Source organism: Salmo trutta, chromosome 16 (genome assembly GCF_901001165.1).
Source record: "Salmo trutta chromosome 16, fSalTru1.1, whole genome shotgun sequence".
Taxonomy (NCBI): domain Eukaryota; kingdom Metazoa; phylum Chordata; class Actinopteri; order Salmoniformes; family Salmonidae; genus Salmo; species Salmo trutta.
Genome location: NC_042972.1, coordinates 14,721,033 through 14,739,813, shown reverse-complemented (window position 1 = coordinate 14,739,813; position 18,781 = coordinate 14,721,033). Strand labels below are relative to the sequence as shown.

General features: G+C 42.7%; 1 protein-coding gene across 4 annotated transcripts in view; it reads right to left on the bottom strand.

Moving 5' to 3' along the window:
* Window positions 1–10,605, bottom strand: part of LOC115150147 (cytosolic 10-formyltetrahydrofolate dehydrogenase) — a 39,428-nt gene extending 28,823 nt beyond the window's left edge. The window contains exons 1-7 of one of the 4 annotated variants that reach the window (XM_029693114.1): window positions 10,467–10,605; window positions 9,000–9,142; window positions 6,429–6,663; window positions 5,854–6,019; window positions 5,525–5,626; window positions 5,149–5,238; window positions 1,793–1,930 (exon numbers count right to left, since the gene is read on the bottom strand). In XM_029693114.1, coding sequence (XP_029548974.1) covers window positions 1,793–1,930; window positions 5,149–5,238; window positions 5,525–5,626; window positions 5,854–6,019; window positions 6,429–6,663; window positions 9,000–9,129 — 861 coding nt within the window. In that variant the 5' untranslated portion in view covers window positions 9,130–9,142; window positions 10,467–10,605. Of the gene's footprint in view, window positions 1–1,792; window positions 1,931–5,148; window positions 5,239–5,524; window positions 5,627–5,853; window positions 6,020–6,428; window positions 6,664–8,999; window positions 9,146–10,461 lie in introns of all 4 variants that reach the window. The other 3 variants (XM_029693113.1, XM_029693115.1, XM_029693116.1) reach the window with 3 other exon arrangements.
* Between the last annotated feature and the right edge of the window lie 8,176 nt (window positions 10,606–18,781).

Sequence of the window (18,781 nt, the reverse complement as noted above, 5' to 3'; positions counted from 1 at the left end):
GGGAAAAAATGTGTTTGATCAGATACAATGCTATTTTACAGTAAACAAATTGACAACAGAATTTCAGCATGCTTATAGGGAAGGATACTCAACAATCACAAATGACTGATGATTGGCTGAGAGAAATCAATGATAAAATTATTGTGGGGGCTGTCTTGTTAGACTTCAATGCAGCTTTTGACATTATTGATCATAGTCTACTGCTTGAAAAACATATGTGTTATGGCTTTACACCCCCTGCTATAATGTGGATAAAGAGTTACTTGTCTAACAGAACACAGAAGGTGCTCTTTAATGGAAGCCTATCAAATATAATCCAGTTAGAATCAGGAATTCCCCAGGGTAGCTGTTTAGGCCCCTTGCTTTTTTCTATTTTTACTAACGACATGCCACTGACTTTGAGTAAAGCCAGAGTTTCTATGTATGCGGATGACTCAACACTATACACGTCAGCTACAACAATGATGACTGAAATGACTGCAACACACAACAAAGAGCTGCAGTTAGTTTCAGAGTGGGTGGCAAGGAATAAGTTAGCCCGAAATATTTCTAAAACTAAAAGCATTGTATTTGGAACATAACACTCACTAAACCCTAAACCTCAACTAAATCTTGTAATAAATAATATGTAAATCGAGCAAGTTGAGATGACTAAACTGCTTGGAGTAACACTAGATTGTAAACTGTCATGGTCAAAACATATTGATGCTGTAGTAGCTAAGGTGGGGAGAAGTCTGTCTATAATAAAGCGATGCTCTGCCTTCTTAACAACACTATCAACAAGGCAGGTTCTACAGGCCCTAGTTTTGTCACACCTTGACTACTGTTCAGTCGTGTGGTCAGGTGCCACAAAAAAGGACTTAGGAAAATTGCAATTGGCTCAGAACAGGGCAGCACGGCTGGCCCTTGGATGTACACAGAGAGCTAAAATTAATAATATGCATGTCAATCTCTCCTGGCTGAAAGTAGAGGAGAGACTGACTTCATCACTACTTTTATTTATGAGAGGTATTGACATGTTGAATGCACCGAGCTGTCTGTTTGAACTACTGGTGCAAAGCTCAGAAACCCATGCATACCCCACAAGACATGCCACAAAAGGTCTCTTCACAGTCCCCAAGTCCAGAACAGACTATGGGAGGCACACAGTACTACATAGAGCCATGACTACATGGAACTCTATTCCACATCAAGTAACTGACGCAAGCAGTAAAATTAGATTTAAAAACAGATTTAAAAAAAACACCTTATGGAACAGTGGTGACTGTGAAGCAACACAAACATTGGCACAGACAAATGCATACACACACATACGATAACATACGCACTATACATACACATGGATTTAGTACTGTAGATATGTGGTAGTTTTGGAGTAGGGGCCTGAGGGCACACAGTGTGTTGTGAAATCTGTGAATGTATTGTAATGTTTTAAAATTGTATAAACTGCCTTAATTTTGCTGGACCCCAGGAAAAGCAGCAGCTAATGGGGATCCATAATAAATACACATACAAATACTACAAACTGTGCCATAAAAGCCCTGACCTGAAGGCCAGGTAGTACAGCATGTCTGCATGCAGGGATAGGGATGCTACATACACCTATGTTTATAGCCCAAAAGTTTGAAACAAATGTTTCTTCTTCCAAAGCTTACAACCAAAGGAAAAGCTGTGGTCCTATGAAATTGTGATAATATGAAATTAGGCTTTAAAAACAATCAAGAATCCCTGGTAGTGGTAGTAATATAATTATAATCTTTAAATGATGTTTGTGTAACATTAAGCGACCTACCGTTTTGCCGTCGTTGCCAAACAGCATCAGGCCTGCCTTAGTGACCAGACCAGGTTGACTGGCACCAGGGATCTCCAGGGGTTGACCAATAGCAGTGGCACCACTGTCTAGTAGAGAGGAACCGTAGAACGTCACCTTCTAGAGGAGAGATAGGAGAGACCACAGTGGAATCAGCCTTTGGGTGGAGCTCAATAGTCTAGACTGGCCTCCTTTCCTTTTCTTCTATACCTCATCTGCACCGATGTGACTGAACAGGTGAGAACACGGCTATATGATTCACCTTTTATTAGGCAGTTAGAAACAGGAAGGGTGGACACATGGATTTGAACACCGGTCTCCTGTGGGGAGCAGTTACAGTTAGACCACAGGCTCTGCATGTACTTTACTGTCTTTATTGTCCCCTTGGGGAAAATGTGTTGCCGTATCACGTACTTGTTTCAAAATGCTGTTTAAGAAAAGGACAATACACATTCATGACATGTATACACAGTAGATACAGTAAGAATCCCAGCCTGCTGGTCTCAGTGAAGGGATAGTGGTCTCAGTGACTGGATAGTGGTCTCAGTGAAGGGATAGTGGTCTCAGTGAAGGGATAGTGGTCTCAGTGAAGGGATAGTGGTCTCAGTGAAGGGGGAGTGGTCTCAGTGAAGGGATAGTGGTCTCAGTGAAGGGATAGTGGTCTCAGTGACTGGATAGTGGTCTCAGTGAAGGGATAGTGGTCTCAGTGAAGGGATAGTGGTCTCAGTGAAGGGATAGTGGTCTCAGTGAAGGGATAGTGGTCTCAGTGAAGGGGGAGTGGTCTCAGTGAAGGGATAGTGGTCTCAGTGAAGGGATTGTGGTCTCAGTGAAGGGATAGTGGTCTCAGTGACTGGATAGTGGTCTCAGTGAAGTGATAGTGGTCTCAGTGAAGGGATAGTGGTCTCAGTGAAGGGATAGTGGTCTCAGTGACTGGATAGTGGTCTCAGTGAAGTGATAGTGGTCTCAGTGAAGGGATAGTGGTCTCAGTGAAGGGATAGTGGTCTCAGTGAAGGGGGAGTCGTCTCAGTGAAGGGATAGTGGTCTCAGTGAAGGGATAGTGGTCTCAGTGACTGGATAGTGGTCTCAGTGAAGGGGGAGTGGTCTCAGTGAAGGGATAGTGGTCTCAGTGAAGGGATAGTGGTCTCAGTGAAGGGATAGTGGTCTCAGTGAAGGGATAGTGGTCTCAGTGAAGGGATAGTGGTCTCAGTGAAGGGATAGTGGTCTCAGTGAAGGGATAGTGGTCTCAGTGAAGGGGGAGTGGTCTCAGTGAAGGGATAGTGGTCTCAGTGAAGGGATAGTGGTCTCAGTGACTGGATAGCGGTCTCAGTGAAGGGATAGTGGTCTCAGTGAAGGGATAGTGGTCTCAGTGAAGGGATAGTGGTCTCAGTGAAGGGATAGTGGTCTCAGTGAAGGGGGAGTGGTCTCAGTGAAAGGATAGTGGTCTCAGTGAAGGGATAGTGGTCTCAGTGAAGGGATAGTGGTCTCAGTGAAGGGATAGTGGTCTCAGTGACTGGATAGTGGTCTCAGTGAAGGGATAGTGGTCTCAGTGAAGGGATAGTGGTCTCGGTGAAGGGATAGTGGTCTCAGTGAAGGGGGAGTGGTCTCAGTGAAGGGATAGTGGTCTCAGTGAAGGGATAGTGGTCTCAGTGACTGGATAGCGGTCTCAGTGAAGGGATAGTGGTCTCAGTGAAGGGATAGTGGTCTCAGTGAAGGGATAGTGGTCTCAGTGAAGGGGGAGTGGTCTCAGTGAAAGGATAGTGGTCTCAGTGAAGGGATTGTGGTCTCAGTGAAGGGATAGTGGTCTCAGTGACTGGATAGTGGTCTCAGTGAAGGGATAGTGGTCTCAGTGAAGGGATAGTGGTCTCAGTGAAGGGATAGTGGTCTCAGTGAAGGGGGAGTCGTCTCAGTGAAGGGATAGTGGTCTCAGTGAAGGGATAGTGGTCTCAGTGACTGGATAGTGGTCTCAGTGAAGGGGGAGTGGTCTCAGTGAAGGGATAGTGGTCTCAGTGAAGGGATAGTGGTCTCAGTGAAGGGATAGTGGTCTCAGTGAAGGGATAGTGGTCTCAGTGAAGGGATAGTGGTCTCAGTGACTGGATAGTGGTCTCAGTGAAGGGATAGTGGTCTCAGTGAAGGGATAGTGGTCTCAGTGAAGGGATAGTCGTCTCAGTGAAGGGATAGTGGTCTCAGTGAAGGGATAGTGGTCTCAGTGAAGGGATAGTGGTCTCAGTGAAGGGATAGTGGTCTCAGTGAATGGATAGTGGTCTCAGTGAAGGGATAGTGGTCTCAGTGAAGGGATAGTGGTCTCAGTGACTGGATAGTGGTCTCAGTGAAGGGATAGTGGTCTCAGTGACTGGATAGTGGTCTCAGTGAAGGGATAGTGGTCTCAGTGAAGGGATAGTGGTCTCAGTGAAGGGATAGTGGTCTCAGTGAAGGGATAGTGGTCTCAGTGACTGGATAGTGGTCTCAGTGACTGGATAGTGGTCTCAGTGAAGGGATAGTGGTCTCAGTGACTGGATAGTGGTCTCAGTGAAGGGATAGTGGTCTCAGTGACTGGATAGTGGTCTCAGTGAAGGGATAGTGGTCTCAGTGAATGGATAGTGGTCTCAGTGAATGGATAGTGGTCTCAGTGAAGGGATAGTGGTCTCAGTGAAGGGATAGTGGTCTCAGTGAAGGGGGAGTGGTCTCAGTGAAGGGATAGTGGTATCAGTGAAGGGATAGTGGTCTCAGTGAATGGATAGGGGCATTAGCTTGAGCTATTTAGGAAAGGAAAGGGGGAAACCTAGTCAGTTGTACAACTGAATGCATTCAACTGAAATGTGTCTTCTGCATTTAACCCAACCCCTCTGTATCAGAGAGGTGCGGAGGGCTGCCTTAATCAACATCCACATCATCGGCGCCTGAGGAACAGTGGGTTAACTACCTTGCTCAGGGGCAGAACGACAGATTTTTACCTTGTCAGCTCGGAGATTCGATCAAGCAACTTTTCGGTTACTGGCCCAACGCTCCTACCTGCCAGGCTACCTGCCGCCCCCAAAGGGATATCACATTTGGTAAAAATTATTGTTTAGTGCTGTTTTTTCTGCAGGGGGGTGCCCTATACCTGCACCCAGAAGGGAATAGTAGCTTGGGTCTAAAAAATCTAGCTTGGGTCTAAAATTATTTTGTGAGCCTTGCTGAGGGCCCTGACCTTGAAGATCTCATCAAGCCTGTCTGTTTGACTCCAAGTACCTTGCTTGCTGTGGTGATAATCCTTCTCAGCATGTTCTTTTGGCTGGCTGGCTGACAGCGTCATTACCGAACCAACAAACAATACAATCAGTAAATAACTATATTCTTACCTGTCCATCAACCTCTGCCCAGGCTCCAGGCACTTTGTCATTTCCTCTGATCCAGTTGTGTAGGGCCTGTGCAGACTGGTTCCAGTCAATCTACAGAAAAACACAAATCATAATAACTAATTACCTGAAATCAACATAGACATACATATCTGAATCAAACAATAGGAAATATGTGGTCCTATGTAATATGTAATCTCAATATGTAATATGTGGTCCTATGTAATATGTAATCTCAGTATGTAATATGTGGTCCTATGTAATAGGTAATCTCAAACATAGTGTTACAGTAGTGCTTGAGCGGTCCACTGATCTTGTGGTTAGAAGCAAGATGGCAGGAGCAGTGTTTGTAGAGAATTTAGTTAGGGTCTTGGCCTACCTTGGCATTGTCTTTCTTCTGAATCCCCTCATAGGTGGCTCCCTCCTCTGGCTGGACGATCTTTGGGGCATTCCCTGCTGCGATCAGCCTCACTGCATCCACCTGTGAACCAGGTAAACTTGACAAACATGCTCAAAGATTCCCAACAGTACGGAATGGGTCTCACCCTCCATGTGTTGTTGTACTATGCTGCACTTTCTTTTTGCATACATGAAACTCTCTGTTTCAAACAATATTTGTTGATTTGGCTGGCCCTATGTGACAGACGGAGAAAACTCTGCATTCCTCGGAGTACTGAAGTGTGGCCTTGTTGTATCTCTTTGACTTACTGTGCCTTTCACTCCCTCAGGGAAGAGGAACCTCTTGTAGATGGTGTTGACAGTGTCATCAGGCTCCACATCACACTCCCTCTGCAGCAGGATTGGTCCAGTGTCCAGTCCGTCATCCGCCCAGAACACTGTGAACCCACCTTTCTTGTCCCCGTGGATCAAGGTCCTGTTGTCAAACCCATGGAGAGGGTAAAGTAAGGCTAACACACTCAAGCTACTTGACGTTTTTTAGTTTACCCATGCAAGCCTCTCACCTCTTTTGTCCAATCAGCAGCTTTATGTTTTAACCATGTGTAAATCAACCAACCAACCAAACAATCAGTCAACCAACAAACTAAGCCATCAATAATCAATCAGATAAACAAACAAATTACAAAGCATTTTGCCTACTGTGGAGACAAGATCAATAAATCAACTAACCAAAACACCAACCAACCCACTAGTGTCCCAAAAACACCAACCAACCAACCCACTGTCCCACCAACCAACCATCCACCCAACCAACCAATCATCTGTTTGTCCATCCATCCACCCAACCAACATCCATCCGTTTGTCCAAGCAGCCACCGACTCACCAGTTGATGGCGGAGGCCCCCCTGTGTCGGGGCAGCAGGGAGGGGTGATAGATGATGGAACCGTGGGCCGGGTGGTCGATGACCTCCATGGGGATGAATTGGGAGCAGAAGGGCATGACGTTGAGCTCGGCCCCCGTGGCCTTGTAGACCTGCACCACCTCCGGGATGCCTTTCCCCTTCAGGCGCCAGCGTGGGAACTTGAAGACGTTCACGCCATCCTTCTCAGCCTCCGCGCCTGTAGGTGTAGAGGGGAGAAGACAGGAGTGATGTTTCTCCCATACAGTATGTAATTCAAGTCAAATTGCCATGGTCTAAGGGGCTTGCCCAACCATTATAGTAATTCTATGATTTCAAGTTAATATCAATGTGAAATGCCTTTCTTGCAAGCTCTAAAACCAACAGTGCAGTGATCAATGTCAATGTAGTACAAAAAAATAACAAGGTAGAACAAAAATTCACAGGAAAGCAATATACAAGATCAGTTCCAGTACCATATTTACAATGTGCAGGGATACTGGAGTGATAGAGATAGATATGTATAGGGGTAAGGTGACTAGGCATCTGGATGTATGATAAACAGAGTAGTAGCAGTGTAAATGAAGATTGTATGTGAGTGTGTGTAGAGTCAGTATAAATGTGTGTACATGTTATGTGTGTGTTGGAGTGTCAGTGTGTGTAGTCCTGTGAGTGTGGATAGAGAATATAAATACAAGGGCCAACTCAAAAAGTCTGTTCAGGAGCCTGTTGGTGTCAGACTTGATGCACCGGTAACACTTGCCGTGCGGAAGCAGAGAGAACACTCCTTGGCTTGGGTGGTTGGAGTCTTTACTGATTTCACACCGCCTGATATAGAGATCCTGGATGGCAGGGATGTGATGTACCTCCAGTGATGTACTGGGCTGTTTGGGGCAATTTCATGGAAACGGAATTACGCCAAGACATATATTTTTCACTTTAAAATGTATACCAAACAAAAAAAACATTGATTTCAACATTTACCAAACAATACCACTCTATGCACAAGTACTAGTTTTAACAACTTCCACAGAACATTTTACAAAAACACATTTACAGGAAGAACTGTGCAGATGCAAAGTTTGGTAACAGAAGATTTTACCTTAATTATCTTTTTTTTTTTTACTGTGCAAATTGTTCAAAGTAGTCATTTTGCATAGAGTTGTATGGTTTGTTAAACTTTGAAATCAATGTTGTTGTCGTTTTTGTTTAAAGTGAAAAATCAGTCGCAGCGTAATTCCGTTACCATGGAATTACCCTTTGTCCTTGTCCCTTTGTAAGTTCTTTGTAAGCAGCTGTCGTCCTTACTGCCGTTACACACAGTATGTACTTCCAAAAAAGATCTAAATAACAATGATCTATTATTTTTAACCAAGTGTGCATGCGCACCTCCAATAAAATCACTCATTACTGCCATGCACAGGTCGGCTTATCCAGCAGCATTACAGTATCCCAAAATGTTATTTTGATTTTTTTTTTGGAAGTACATACCATGCGTAATGGCAGTAATGACTATAGTTGCTCTGAGAAAGTCCATATTTTGACATTAACGTTTGCAGAGCTGCTTAATAGGACTTTGAATTGATGGATCCTAGGTGTCAGAGGAGATCCCATCATATTCATCATCTCCTCAAGCCCAGGTTCTGGTTCAGGTTGATTAGGTAAAAGTAAGTATGCCACTGAATAGAGTTCACAAAGTCAGTCATGTCAGATCAGGCTACATCAAGGGACACATATTTAATGTATTCAAACAGGGCCCTTGACTCCTTTTGGGTAGGGGGAATTTCACAGGCTGGCTGTAGGCATTTTCAATAGAGCCAAATGTAAATGGTAATTATGTTGATACTTGTTTATTTTGATTAAGAAAATGCATTGAGGACAGAGGACATGGGGGAAAGGATTGGTGTGATCTCACTGGGCACAATGTCTCTTCCACATTGGTTCAATGTAATTTCATTAAAATGATGTGGAAACAACGTTGATTCAACCAGTGTGTGCCTAGTGGAATGTATCTAATGTCTACTTTGGTCTGTGGTGAACAACAGGCACAACTTCTATCAGTGTTCAGTTGACATGATCAAGGCCCCTGTTTCCTTTCAACATGTTAAGAAGAACCCATTGATTTTCTTATAGTTTGGGACAGGACTGTTCTTGTTTGGGACAGGACTGTTCTTGTTTGGGACAGGACTGTTCTTGTTTGGGACAGGACTGTTCTTTGACTGATAATGTGTTCACTTGACATTAAAAAGATTATATTATGTTTGCCCTCACAATATGTGTTCTCTGTGTAGTCTTTGGTTTACTTTATGTACTCTGGTGTGAGGACAAAACCTGATAGAAAAGGGTAGAAAATTCAATATGCATACTGTTTATCCAGGCTTTGAGCGGGTTCTTGATATCCAAGTAAAATGTCCTTCAGGAAAAAGTAAGACTCCCTCCACTATGAGAATATCTCTCTTTTGTGTTTCATATGCAAATTAATTTTGTATTATAGCAGTGTAGAGACAGAGGGTCTTGTTATTGCTGAGGAAAAAAGGTGCTGTCATGCCTGCTCACCTAGAGGGTCGGCTTTGCCATCCTTGTCAGGTATAGTGAACACTCCAACGATGGTGTGGCCCTCCTTCCTCAACTCCTTGTACACCTCCAGGCCAAAAACACTCTGACCAATCACAGCTATCCTCATCATGAGCAATCACAAACTACTGGCACAAAAAGGCAACACCACAGAAAAACAGCAAAAGAGCATTTTACTTTCAAGCACTTCTCGAGATTTATAACAGAAGCATTTGAATATGATCAATTTCAAAATAACCAAATGATATTTATGTTATCCAGAAGTTTTCCATTTTCATTTGTGTAAAATCAGGCAAATAGATCATCAAATATCAGATCCATTTGTTAGTAAGGTCATGAAAAGTGGTTGACAGTGGGCGCGTTTGAAGGGTAAGGCTCAAGCAACCGACTGTAGACGAATGTCGAGGATTCAATTCGTTGGAGGTTCAACTGCGACAGCCGAAAGTCAGACACTGATGTGGTTTTCCAACACCATATCACACTCACAAACTGAACATATATGTCTGTACATTGTACAATCAATTAGTGAGAGAAAGACTCATATCACATTCATTTATTTGTATATCTACTGCATCTGGATACACAAATTGTGACAAAGTTGGTTCTTGTTTCAGTCATGTCTTTTATCATGTTTGCATGGGTCAAACAATTTTTTTTTATTATTAGAGCCTCCCACAATGCAGGCCATGGTTGCAGGATGAAGTTGGTGAATAGCAAATGCAGAAACTTGCAGTCGACTGCAATCAAAACTTCATGACTAACACACGATTTTTGTAAAGTTCATACAGTCCACATGTAGATGCAAATCAGATTTGTTTTTCTTCCCAATAATGACATAAACTTTGAAAGGCAGTGTCCAACGATGGTCACCGGCTAGGAAAAAGTGACCCGCTGGAACACGCCCAATGACTTTCACTCAAAAATTGTATTTTTTATCCATATTTTATAACTGGGGTCGCACTTATTTCAACCAATCACGTTGCAGAGCAGATCTCTGCCTATGGAGGATTGACCAATAGAATCGACGTAGCTCTACAGTACACTAGACTTCTACGTGCAAAACGCCTAAATATATCTTCCCTACAATGAAAAATGTGCAGAAACAAATCTTTGAATTCATTTTTAATGATGCACAGTGAAGTTTCACTTTTGCAATAAACTCTCCGATAGCAAACACAAATGAAAGTTGCTACACCACAAAGTGAGAACTTTTCTGACAGCTTCATATACGTTTATTACAGTGTGAGCAAGCTACCTTGCAGGTTGGCAACGTTGCAAACCTTTATAAAGTAATGTATAAACACAACGATGTCAAGTACGTAAAGCTAGGCGCGCGAGCCAGAACCAAACGTCAAATTCTAGAACATTGTGCACTGTGCAATCTCGAGATAGCGAATCTCAACACATAGAAATATGCAGTTGAATATTAAAAATGATCATTAACCTTACTTTAATGCTGGCCAAAGTCTCCCCTACTGGCGTGCAGAGAGGGATCGTGTGGACACCGTTACTCTTTATTTCGGGCCGAGAATGTCAGAAGGCTGGTTGCTGCATGTGAGCGACTGTAACAGCCATTAGGAATTACACAACAGTTGAAATCGTGTGATATGATAGGGCGGTCTAGCCGCAAGGGGAGGTCGTAAACTTAATCAGTGTATGGTATTTTTTTTTCAGTAGAACTTAATATGGAACCATACTTTTCCCAGACCAGTTGAGAAGTGTTTGTGGTATAGTTCATGGCAGTAGTTTATGACAGTCTCTAAAATGTGATAATTTCCTCATTGGTTCATATCTATACCATAAAACAGGTTGTTATAGAGACAGAAAGATAGGAGAGCAATGGTCAGTAGGTTATAGCTTAGTTTACCTCTCCCATTTACCATAAACTCCTGCAAATGTTAGTAAAGTTAAAGCTACAACATGTAACTTTTTGGGCGCCCCAACCAAATTCACATAGAAATGTGAGTTATAGATATTTCATTCTCATTGAAAGCAAGTCCAAGAAAGGGTAGATCTGTTCTATGTGTTCTGTTGCTACAATTTGCTTCTGTTCATACGTTTAGTTTTTGTGTCTTTTACTTTTAGTTTTGTACACCAGATTCAAACAGCTGAAAATACAATATTTTGGGGTATAGAAAATATATTTCAAAGTAATTTAGATGCTACAATGATTCCCTCCACAATGACTGCTTGTTTTGTCACAAACTGAAATTAGGCAAACTATTAGAATTTTTGCAACCAGGATATAGTGGAGCGATTTTTGCATTGTGTATCTTTAATAATTGTCATCATATTGGTTAATTAACTGTATTGACCTTCACAGGAAGTTATTCAAGGTGCACACAAATTGCAGGTTTGTGCTACCACCATTAATTAATGACAAATTCTGATAATAGCGCAGGTGATTGGGGCATAGTTGTACCAATGTTAGTATTGTAGCAACCACACAGGTTAAGTTAGGACATTACAACTCTACTAATAGTATTGGCATTTCCCACAGTTCATTGTGTGCTAGGTCACTAAAATACAAGGGACCGTCACTGTGACTCAACTGTATCCTTTTTCTCGCAAATGTTGAAAACCTCAGGCCATAGTGTTTGCGTCACACACAGCGTCTGAATGTAACCCAGTTTAGTTAGAGCCAGTTTACACTAGTAACCCGTTATCATTAGGGTTAATGAGTGACAGGAATGGAGTCACCTGACTGCATCAGACCAGCACAGCAGACAGTGGTGGTGATATACAGTGGAAAGAAAAAGTATGTGAACTCCTTGAAATTACCTGTATTTCTGCATAAAATGGTCATCAAATTTGATCTGATCTTCCTCTTAATCACAATAATAGACAAACATAGTGTTCTTAATCTAATAACACACAAATCATTGTATTTTTCTTGTCTATATTGAATACATAATTTAAACATTCACAGTGTAGGTTGGAAAAAGTATGTGAACCCCTAGGTAATGACTTCTCCAAAAGCTGATTGTAGTCAGGAGTCAGCTAACATGGAGTCCAATCAATGAGACGAGATTGGAGATGTTGGTTAGAGCTGCCTTGCCCTATAAAAAACACTCACAAAATTTGAGTTTGCTATTCACAAGAAGCATTGCCTGATGTGAACCATGCCTCGAACAAAAGAGATCTCAGAAGACCTAAGAATTGTTGACTTGCATAAAGCTGGAAAGGGTTACAAAAGTATCTCTAAAAGCCTTGATGTTCATCAGTCCACGGTAAGACAAATTGTCTATAAATGGAGAAAGTTCAGCACTGTTGCTACTCTCCCTAGGAGTGGTCGTCCTGCAAAGATGACTGTAAGAGCACAGCGCAGAATGCTCAATGAGGTTAAGAAGAATCCTAGAGTCAGCTAAAGACTTACATAAATCTCTGAAACATGCTAGCATCTCTGTTGACAAGTCTAAAATATGTAAACAAGAATGGTTTTCATGGGAGGACACCATGGAAGAAGCCACTGCTGTCCAAACAAAATATTGCTGCACGTCTGAAGTTTGCAAAAGTGCACCTAGATGTTCCACTGGCAAAATATTCTCTGATCAGATGAAATTACAGTTGAGTTGTTTGGAAGGAACACCCAACACTTTGTGTGGCGAAAAAAAGGCACAGCACACCAACATCAAAACCTCACCCCAACTGTAAAGTGTGGTGGAGGGAGCATCATGGTTTGGGGCTGCTTTGCTGCCTCAGGGCCTGGACAGCTTGCTATCATCGACAGAAAAATGAATTCCCAAGTTTATCAAGACATTTTGCAGGAGAACGTTAGGCTATCTGTCCGCCAGTTGAAGCTCAACAGAAGTTGGGTGATGCAACAGGACAACGACCCAAAACATAGAAGTAAATCAACAACAGAATGGCTTCAACAGAAGAAAATACACATTCTTTAGTGGCCCAGTCCTGACCTCAACCCGATTGAGATGCTGTGGTATGACCTCAAGAGAGCAGTTCACACCAGACATCGCAAGAATATTGCTGAACTGAAACAGTTTTATGAAGAGGAATGGTCCAAAATTCCTCCTGACCATTGTACAGGTCTGATCCACAACTACAGAAAACATTTGGTTGAGGTTATTGCTGTTAAAGGAGGGTCAACCAGTTATTAAATCCAAGGGTTCACATACTTTTCCCACCCTGCACTGTGAATGTTTACACGGTGTGTTCAATAAAGACATGAAAACGTATAATTGTTTGTGTTATTAGTTTAAGCAGTCTGTGTTTGTCTATTGTTGTGACCTAGATGAAGATCAGATCAAATTTTCTGACCAATTATGCAGAAATCCAGGTATTTCCAAAGGGTTCACATACTTTTTCTTGCCACTGTACTGTGCCTTCAGAAAGTATTCATACCCTTTGACTTATTCCACATTTTGTTGTGTTACAGCCTGAATTCAAAATGGATTAAATCATTTTTTTAGAAAATAGGTAAAAATATGTTTCTAGAAAATTTTGCAAATGTATAGAAAATGAAATACAGAAATATCTAATTTAAATAAGTATTCACACCCCTGAGGCAATACTTTGTTGAAGCACCTTTGGCAGAAATTACAGACTTGAGTCGTCTTGGGTATGTCTCTATCAGCTATGCACATCTGGATTTGGGGATTTTCTACCATTCTTCCTTGCAGATTTTCTCAAGCTCTATTAAATTAGATGGGGAGTGGCGGTAACAGCAATCTTCAAGTCTTTTCACATATTATCAATGGAATTTAAGTCTAGCCTTTGGCTGGGCTACTCAAGGTCTTTCACATTCTTGCTCTGAAGCCATTCCAGCTTTGCTTTGGCTGTACACTTGGGGTCATTGTCCTGTTGGAATATAAATCTTTGCCCCAGTCTAAGGTCGTTTGCACTCTGAAGCAGGTTCTAATCAAGGATTTACCTGCATTTGGCTTCATTCATTGTTCCCTCTATCCTTATCAGTCTCCCAGTCCCTGCCTCTGAAAAGCATCCCCATAGCATGATGCTGCAAACACCATGCTTCATGGTAGGGATGGTTTTAGATGGGTAATGAGCTGTGCCTGGTTTTCTCCAGACATAGCACTTTGCATTCAGGCCAAAGAGTAAACATTTTTTGTCTCATCAGACCACAGAATCATTTTCCTTATGCTTTCAGAGTCTTTCATGTGCCTTTTTGCAAATACCAAGTGTGCTGTCATGTGCCTTCTTCTCAGGATTCTGTCGGGCCACTTCTTCTGTCTGGCCACTCTCACATAAAGCCCAGATTGGTGACGTGCTGTAGAGACTGGTGTCCTTCTGGCAAGTTCTTCCATCTTAGCCAAGAAACAGAGTGGTTATTAGGTTTTTGGTCACCTCCCTGACCAAGGTACTTCTTACCCGGTTGCTCAGTTTGGTCAGATGACCAGCTCTAGGCAGAGTCTGGGTAGTTACATATTTTTTCAATTTCCCAATGAAGGAGACCACTGGGCTCTTGGAAATGTTCAACACTCTAGAAATTGTTTTATACTTTCCCAAGATAATTATTTTTTTATTTCACCTTTATTTAATTAACCAGGTAGGCCAGTTGAGAACAAGTTCTCATTTACAACTGCGACCTGGCCAAGATAAAGCAAAGCAGTGCGACAAAAACAACAACACGGAGTTACACATGGAATAAACAAATGTATAGTCAATAACACAATAGAAAAATATATGTACAGTGTGTGCAAATGTAGTAAGATTATGGAGGTAAGGCAATAAATAGGCCATAGTGGCGAAATAATTACCATTTAGCATTAACACTGGATTGATAGCTGTGCAGATGATGATGTGCAAGTAGAGATACTGGGGTGCAAAAGAGCAACAAAAAAAGTAAATAACAATATGGGGATGAGGTAGTTGGGTGGGCTATTTACAGATGGGCTGTGTACAGGTACAGTGATCAGTAAGCTGCTCTGACAGCTGATGCTTAAAGTTAGAGAGGGAGAAATAAGTCTCCAGCTTCAGTGATTTTTGCAATTCGTTCCAGTCATTGGCAGCAGAGAACTGGAAGGAAAGGCGGCCAAATGAGGTGTTGGATTTGGGGATGACCAGTCAAAATACCTGCTGGAGCGCGTGCTATGGGTGGGTGTTGCTATGGTGACCAGTGAGCTGAGATAAGGCGGAGCTTTACCTAGCATAGCCTTATAGATGACCTGGAGCCAGTGGGTTTGGCGACGAATATGTAGCGAGGGCCAGCCAACGAGAGCATACATGTCGCAGTGGTGGGTAGTATATGGGGCTTTGTGAGTCTGGAAGGAGAGTTTACAGTCTAACCAGACACCTAGAATATGTGGACAACTACAAATACCTATGTCAGAACCGTCCAGAGTAGTGATGCTAGTTGGACGGTCGGGTGTGGGCAGCAATCGGTTGAAGAGCATGCATTTAGTTTTACTAGCATTTAAGAGCAATTGGAGGCCACGGAAGGGGTGTTGTATGGCATTGAAGCTTGTTTGGAGGTTTGTTAACACAGTGTCCAAAGAAGGGCCAGATGTATACAGAATGATGTCATCTGCGTAGAGGTGGATTAGAGAATCACCAGCAGTAAGAGCGACATCATTAATGTATACAGAGAAAAGAGTCGGCCCAAGAATTGAACCATGTGGCACCCCCATAGAGACTGCCAGATGTCCGGAAAACAGGCCCTCCAATTTGACACTTTGACACACTGAACTCTATCTGAGAAGTAGTTGGTGAACCAGGCGAGGCAGTCATTTGAGAAACCAAGACTATTGAGTCTGCCGATAAGAATGCGGTGATTGACAGAGTCGAAAGCCTTGGCCAGGTCGATGAAGATGGCTGCACAGTACTATCTTTATCGATGGCGGTTATGATATCATTTAGGACCTTGAGTGCGGCCGAGGTGCACCCATGACCAGCTCGGAAACCAGATTGCATAGTGGAGAAGGTACGGTGGGATCGAAATGGTCAATGATCTGTTTTGTTTACTTGGCTTTCGAAGACTTTAGAAAGGCAGGGCAGGATGGATATTTGTCTATAACAGTTTGGGTCTGGTGTCTCCCCCTTTGAAGAGGGGGATGACCGCGGAAGCTTTCCAATCTTTGTGGATCTCAGACGATACAAAAGAGAGGTTGAACAGGCTAGTAATAGGGGTTGCAACAATTTCGGCAGATAATATTTAGAAAGAGATCGTCTAGCCCAGCTGATTTGTAGGGATCCAGATTTTGCAGCTCTTTCAGAACATCAGTTATCTGGATTTGGGTGAAGGAGAAGCGGGGGGGCTTGGGCAAGTTGCTGTGGGGGGTGCAGAGCTGTTGGCCGGGGTAGGGATAGCCAGGTGGAAAGCATAGCCAGCCGTAGAAGAATGCTTCTTGAAATTCTCGATTATCGTAGATTTATCGGTGGTGACAGTGTTTCCTAGCCTCAGTGCAGTGGGAAGCTGGGAGGAGGTGCTCTTTTCTCCATGGACTTTACAGTGTCCCAAAACTTTTTGGAATTAGTGCTACAGGATGCAAATTTCAGTTTGAAAAGCTAGCCTTAGCTTTCCCAGCTGACTGTGTATATTGGTTCCTGACTTCCCTGAAAAGTTACATATCTCGGGGGCTGTTCGATGCTAATGCAGTACGCCACAGGATGTTTTTGTGCTGGTTAAGAGCAGTCAAGTCTGGAGTGAACCAAGGGCTATATCTGTTCTTAGTTCTACATTTTTTGAATGGGGCATGCTTATTTAAGATGGTGAGGAAAGCACTTTTAAAGAACAACAAGGCATCCTCTACTGACGGGATGAGGTCAATAACCTTCCAGGATACCCAGGCCAGGTCGATTAAAAAGGCCTGCTCGCTGAAGTGTTTTAGGGAGAGTTTGACAGTTATGAGGGCTGGTAGTTTGACCACGGACCCATTACGGATGCAGGCAATGAGGCAGTGATCGCTGAGATCCTAGTAGAAGACAGCAGAGTTGTATTTAGAGGGAAAGTTGGTCATGATGATATCTATGAGGGTGCTCAGGTTTACGGATTTAGGGTTGTACCTGGTAGGTTCCTTGATAATTTGTGTGAGATTGAGGGCATCTAGCTTAGATTGTAGGACAGCCGGGGTGTTAAGCATATCCTAGTTTAGGTCACCTAACAGTACGAACTCTGAAGATAGATGCGGGGCAATCAATTCACATACTGTATGGTGTTCAGGGCACAGATGGGAGCTGAGGGGGTTCTATAACAAGCGGCAACAGTGAGTGACTTATTTCTGGAAAAGTGGATTTTTAAAAGTAGAAGCTCGAACTGTTTGGGCACAGATCTGGATGTTGTGACAGAACTCTGCAGGCTATCTCTGCGGTAGATTGCAACTCCGTCCCCTTCGGCAGTTCTACCTTGTCGGAAAATGTTGTAGTTGGGGATGGAAATTTCAGAATTTATGGTGGCTTTCCTAAGCCAGTATTCAGACACGGCTAGGACATCAGGGTTGGTGGAGTGTGCTAAAGCAGTGAATAAAACAAACTTAGGGAGGAGGCTTCTGATGTTAAAAACTTCTTAGGGATAGGCGTCCTTAATCTCTCTAGGGTAGGTGGGACGAAATCGTCCCACCTACTCAACAGCCAGTGGAATCCCGTGGCGCGTTATTCAAATACCTTAAAAATGCTATTACTTCAATTTCTCAAACATATGACTATTTTACACCATTTTAAAGACAAGACTCTCGTTAATCTAATCACACTGTCCGATTTCAAAAAGGCTTTACAACGAAAGCAAAACATTAGACTATGTCAGCAGAGTACCCAGACAGAAATAATCAGACATCCATTTTTCAAGCTAGCATATAATGTCACATAAACCCAAACCACAGCTAAATGCAGCACTAACCTTTGATGATCTTCATCAGATGACAATCCTAGGACATTATGTTATACAATACATGCATGTTTTGTTCAATCAAGTTCATATTTATATCAAAAACCAGCTTTTTACATTAGCATGTGACGTTCAGAACTTGCATTCCCACCGGACACTTCCGGTGAATTTACTAAATTACTCACGATAAACGTTCACAAAAAACATAACAATTATTTTAAGAATTATAGATACAGAACTCCTTTATGCAATCGCTATGTCCGATTTTAAAATAGCTTTTCGGTGAAAGCACATTTTGCAATATTCTGAGTAGATAGCCCAGCCATCACGGGCTAGCTATTTAGACACCCACCAAGTTTAGCCCTCACCAAAGTCAGATTTACTTTTGCTGTTCTTCGTCAGAATGCACTCCCAGGACTTCTACTTCAATAACAAATGTTGGTTTGGTTCAAAATAATCCATAGTTATGTTCAAATATCCTCTGTTTTGTTCGTGCGTTCAAGACACTATCCGAAGGGTGACGAAGGGTGACGCACCCGACGCGTTTTGTGACAAAACATTTCTAAATATTCCATTACCGTACTTCGAAGCATGTCAACCGCTGTTTAAAATCAATTTTTATGCGATTTTTCACGTAAAAAAGCGATAATATTCCGACCGGGAAACCTACGTTCAAAGACAGAGAAAATAAAAACATGGTGTCGCCTCGTGCACGCGCCTCAGTCTCATTGTCCTCTGATCGACCACCATCCAAATGCGCTAATGTTTTTCAGCCAGGGGCTCCAAAGACATCATTCACCGGTTTGCCGCCTTCTGAGAGCCTATGGGAGCCGTAGGAAGTGTCACGTTACAGCAGAGATCCTCAGTTTTCAATAAAGAGAGTGTAGAAGCCCAAGAAATGGTCAGACAGGCCACTTCCTGTAAGGAATCTTCTCAGGTTTTTGCCTGCCATATGAGTTCTGTTATACTC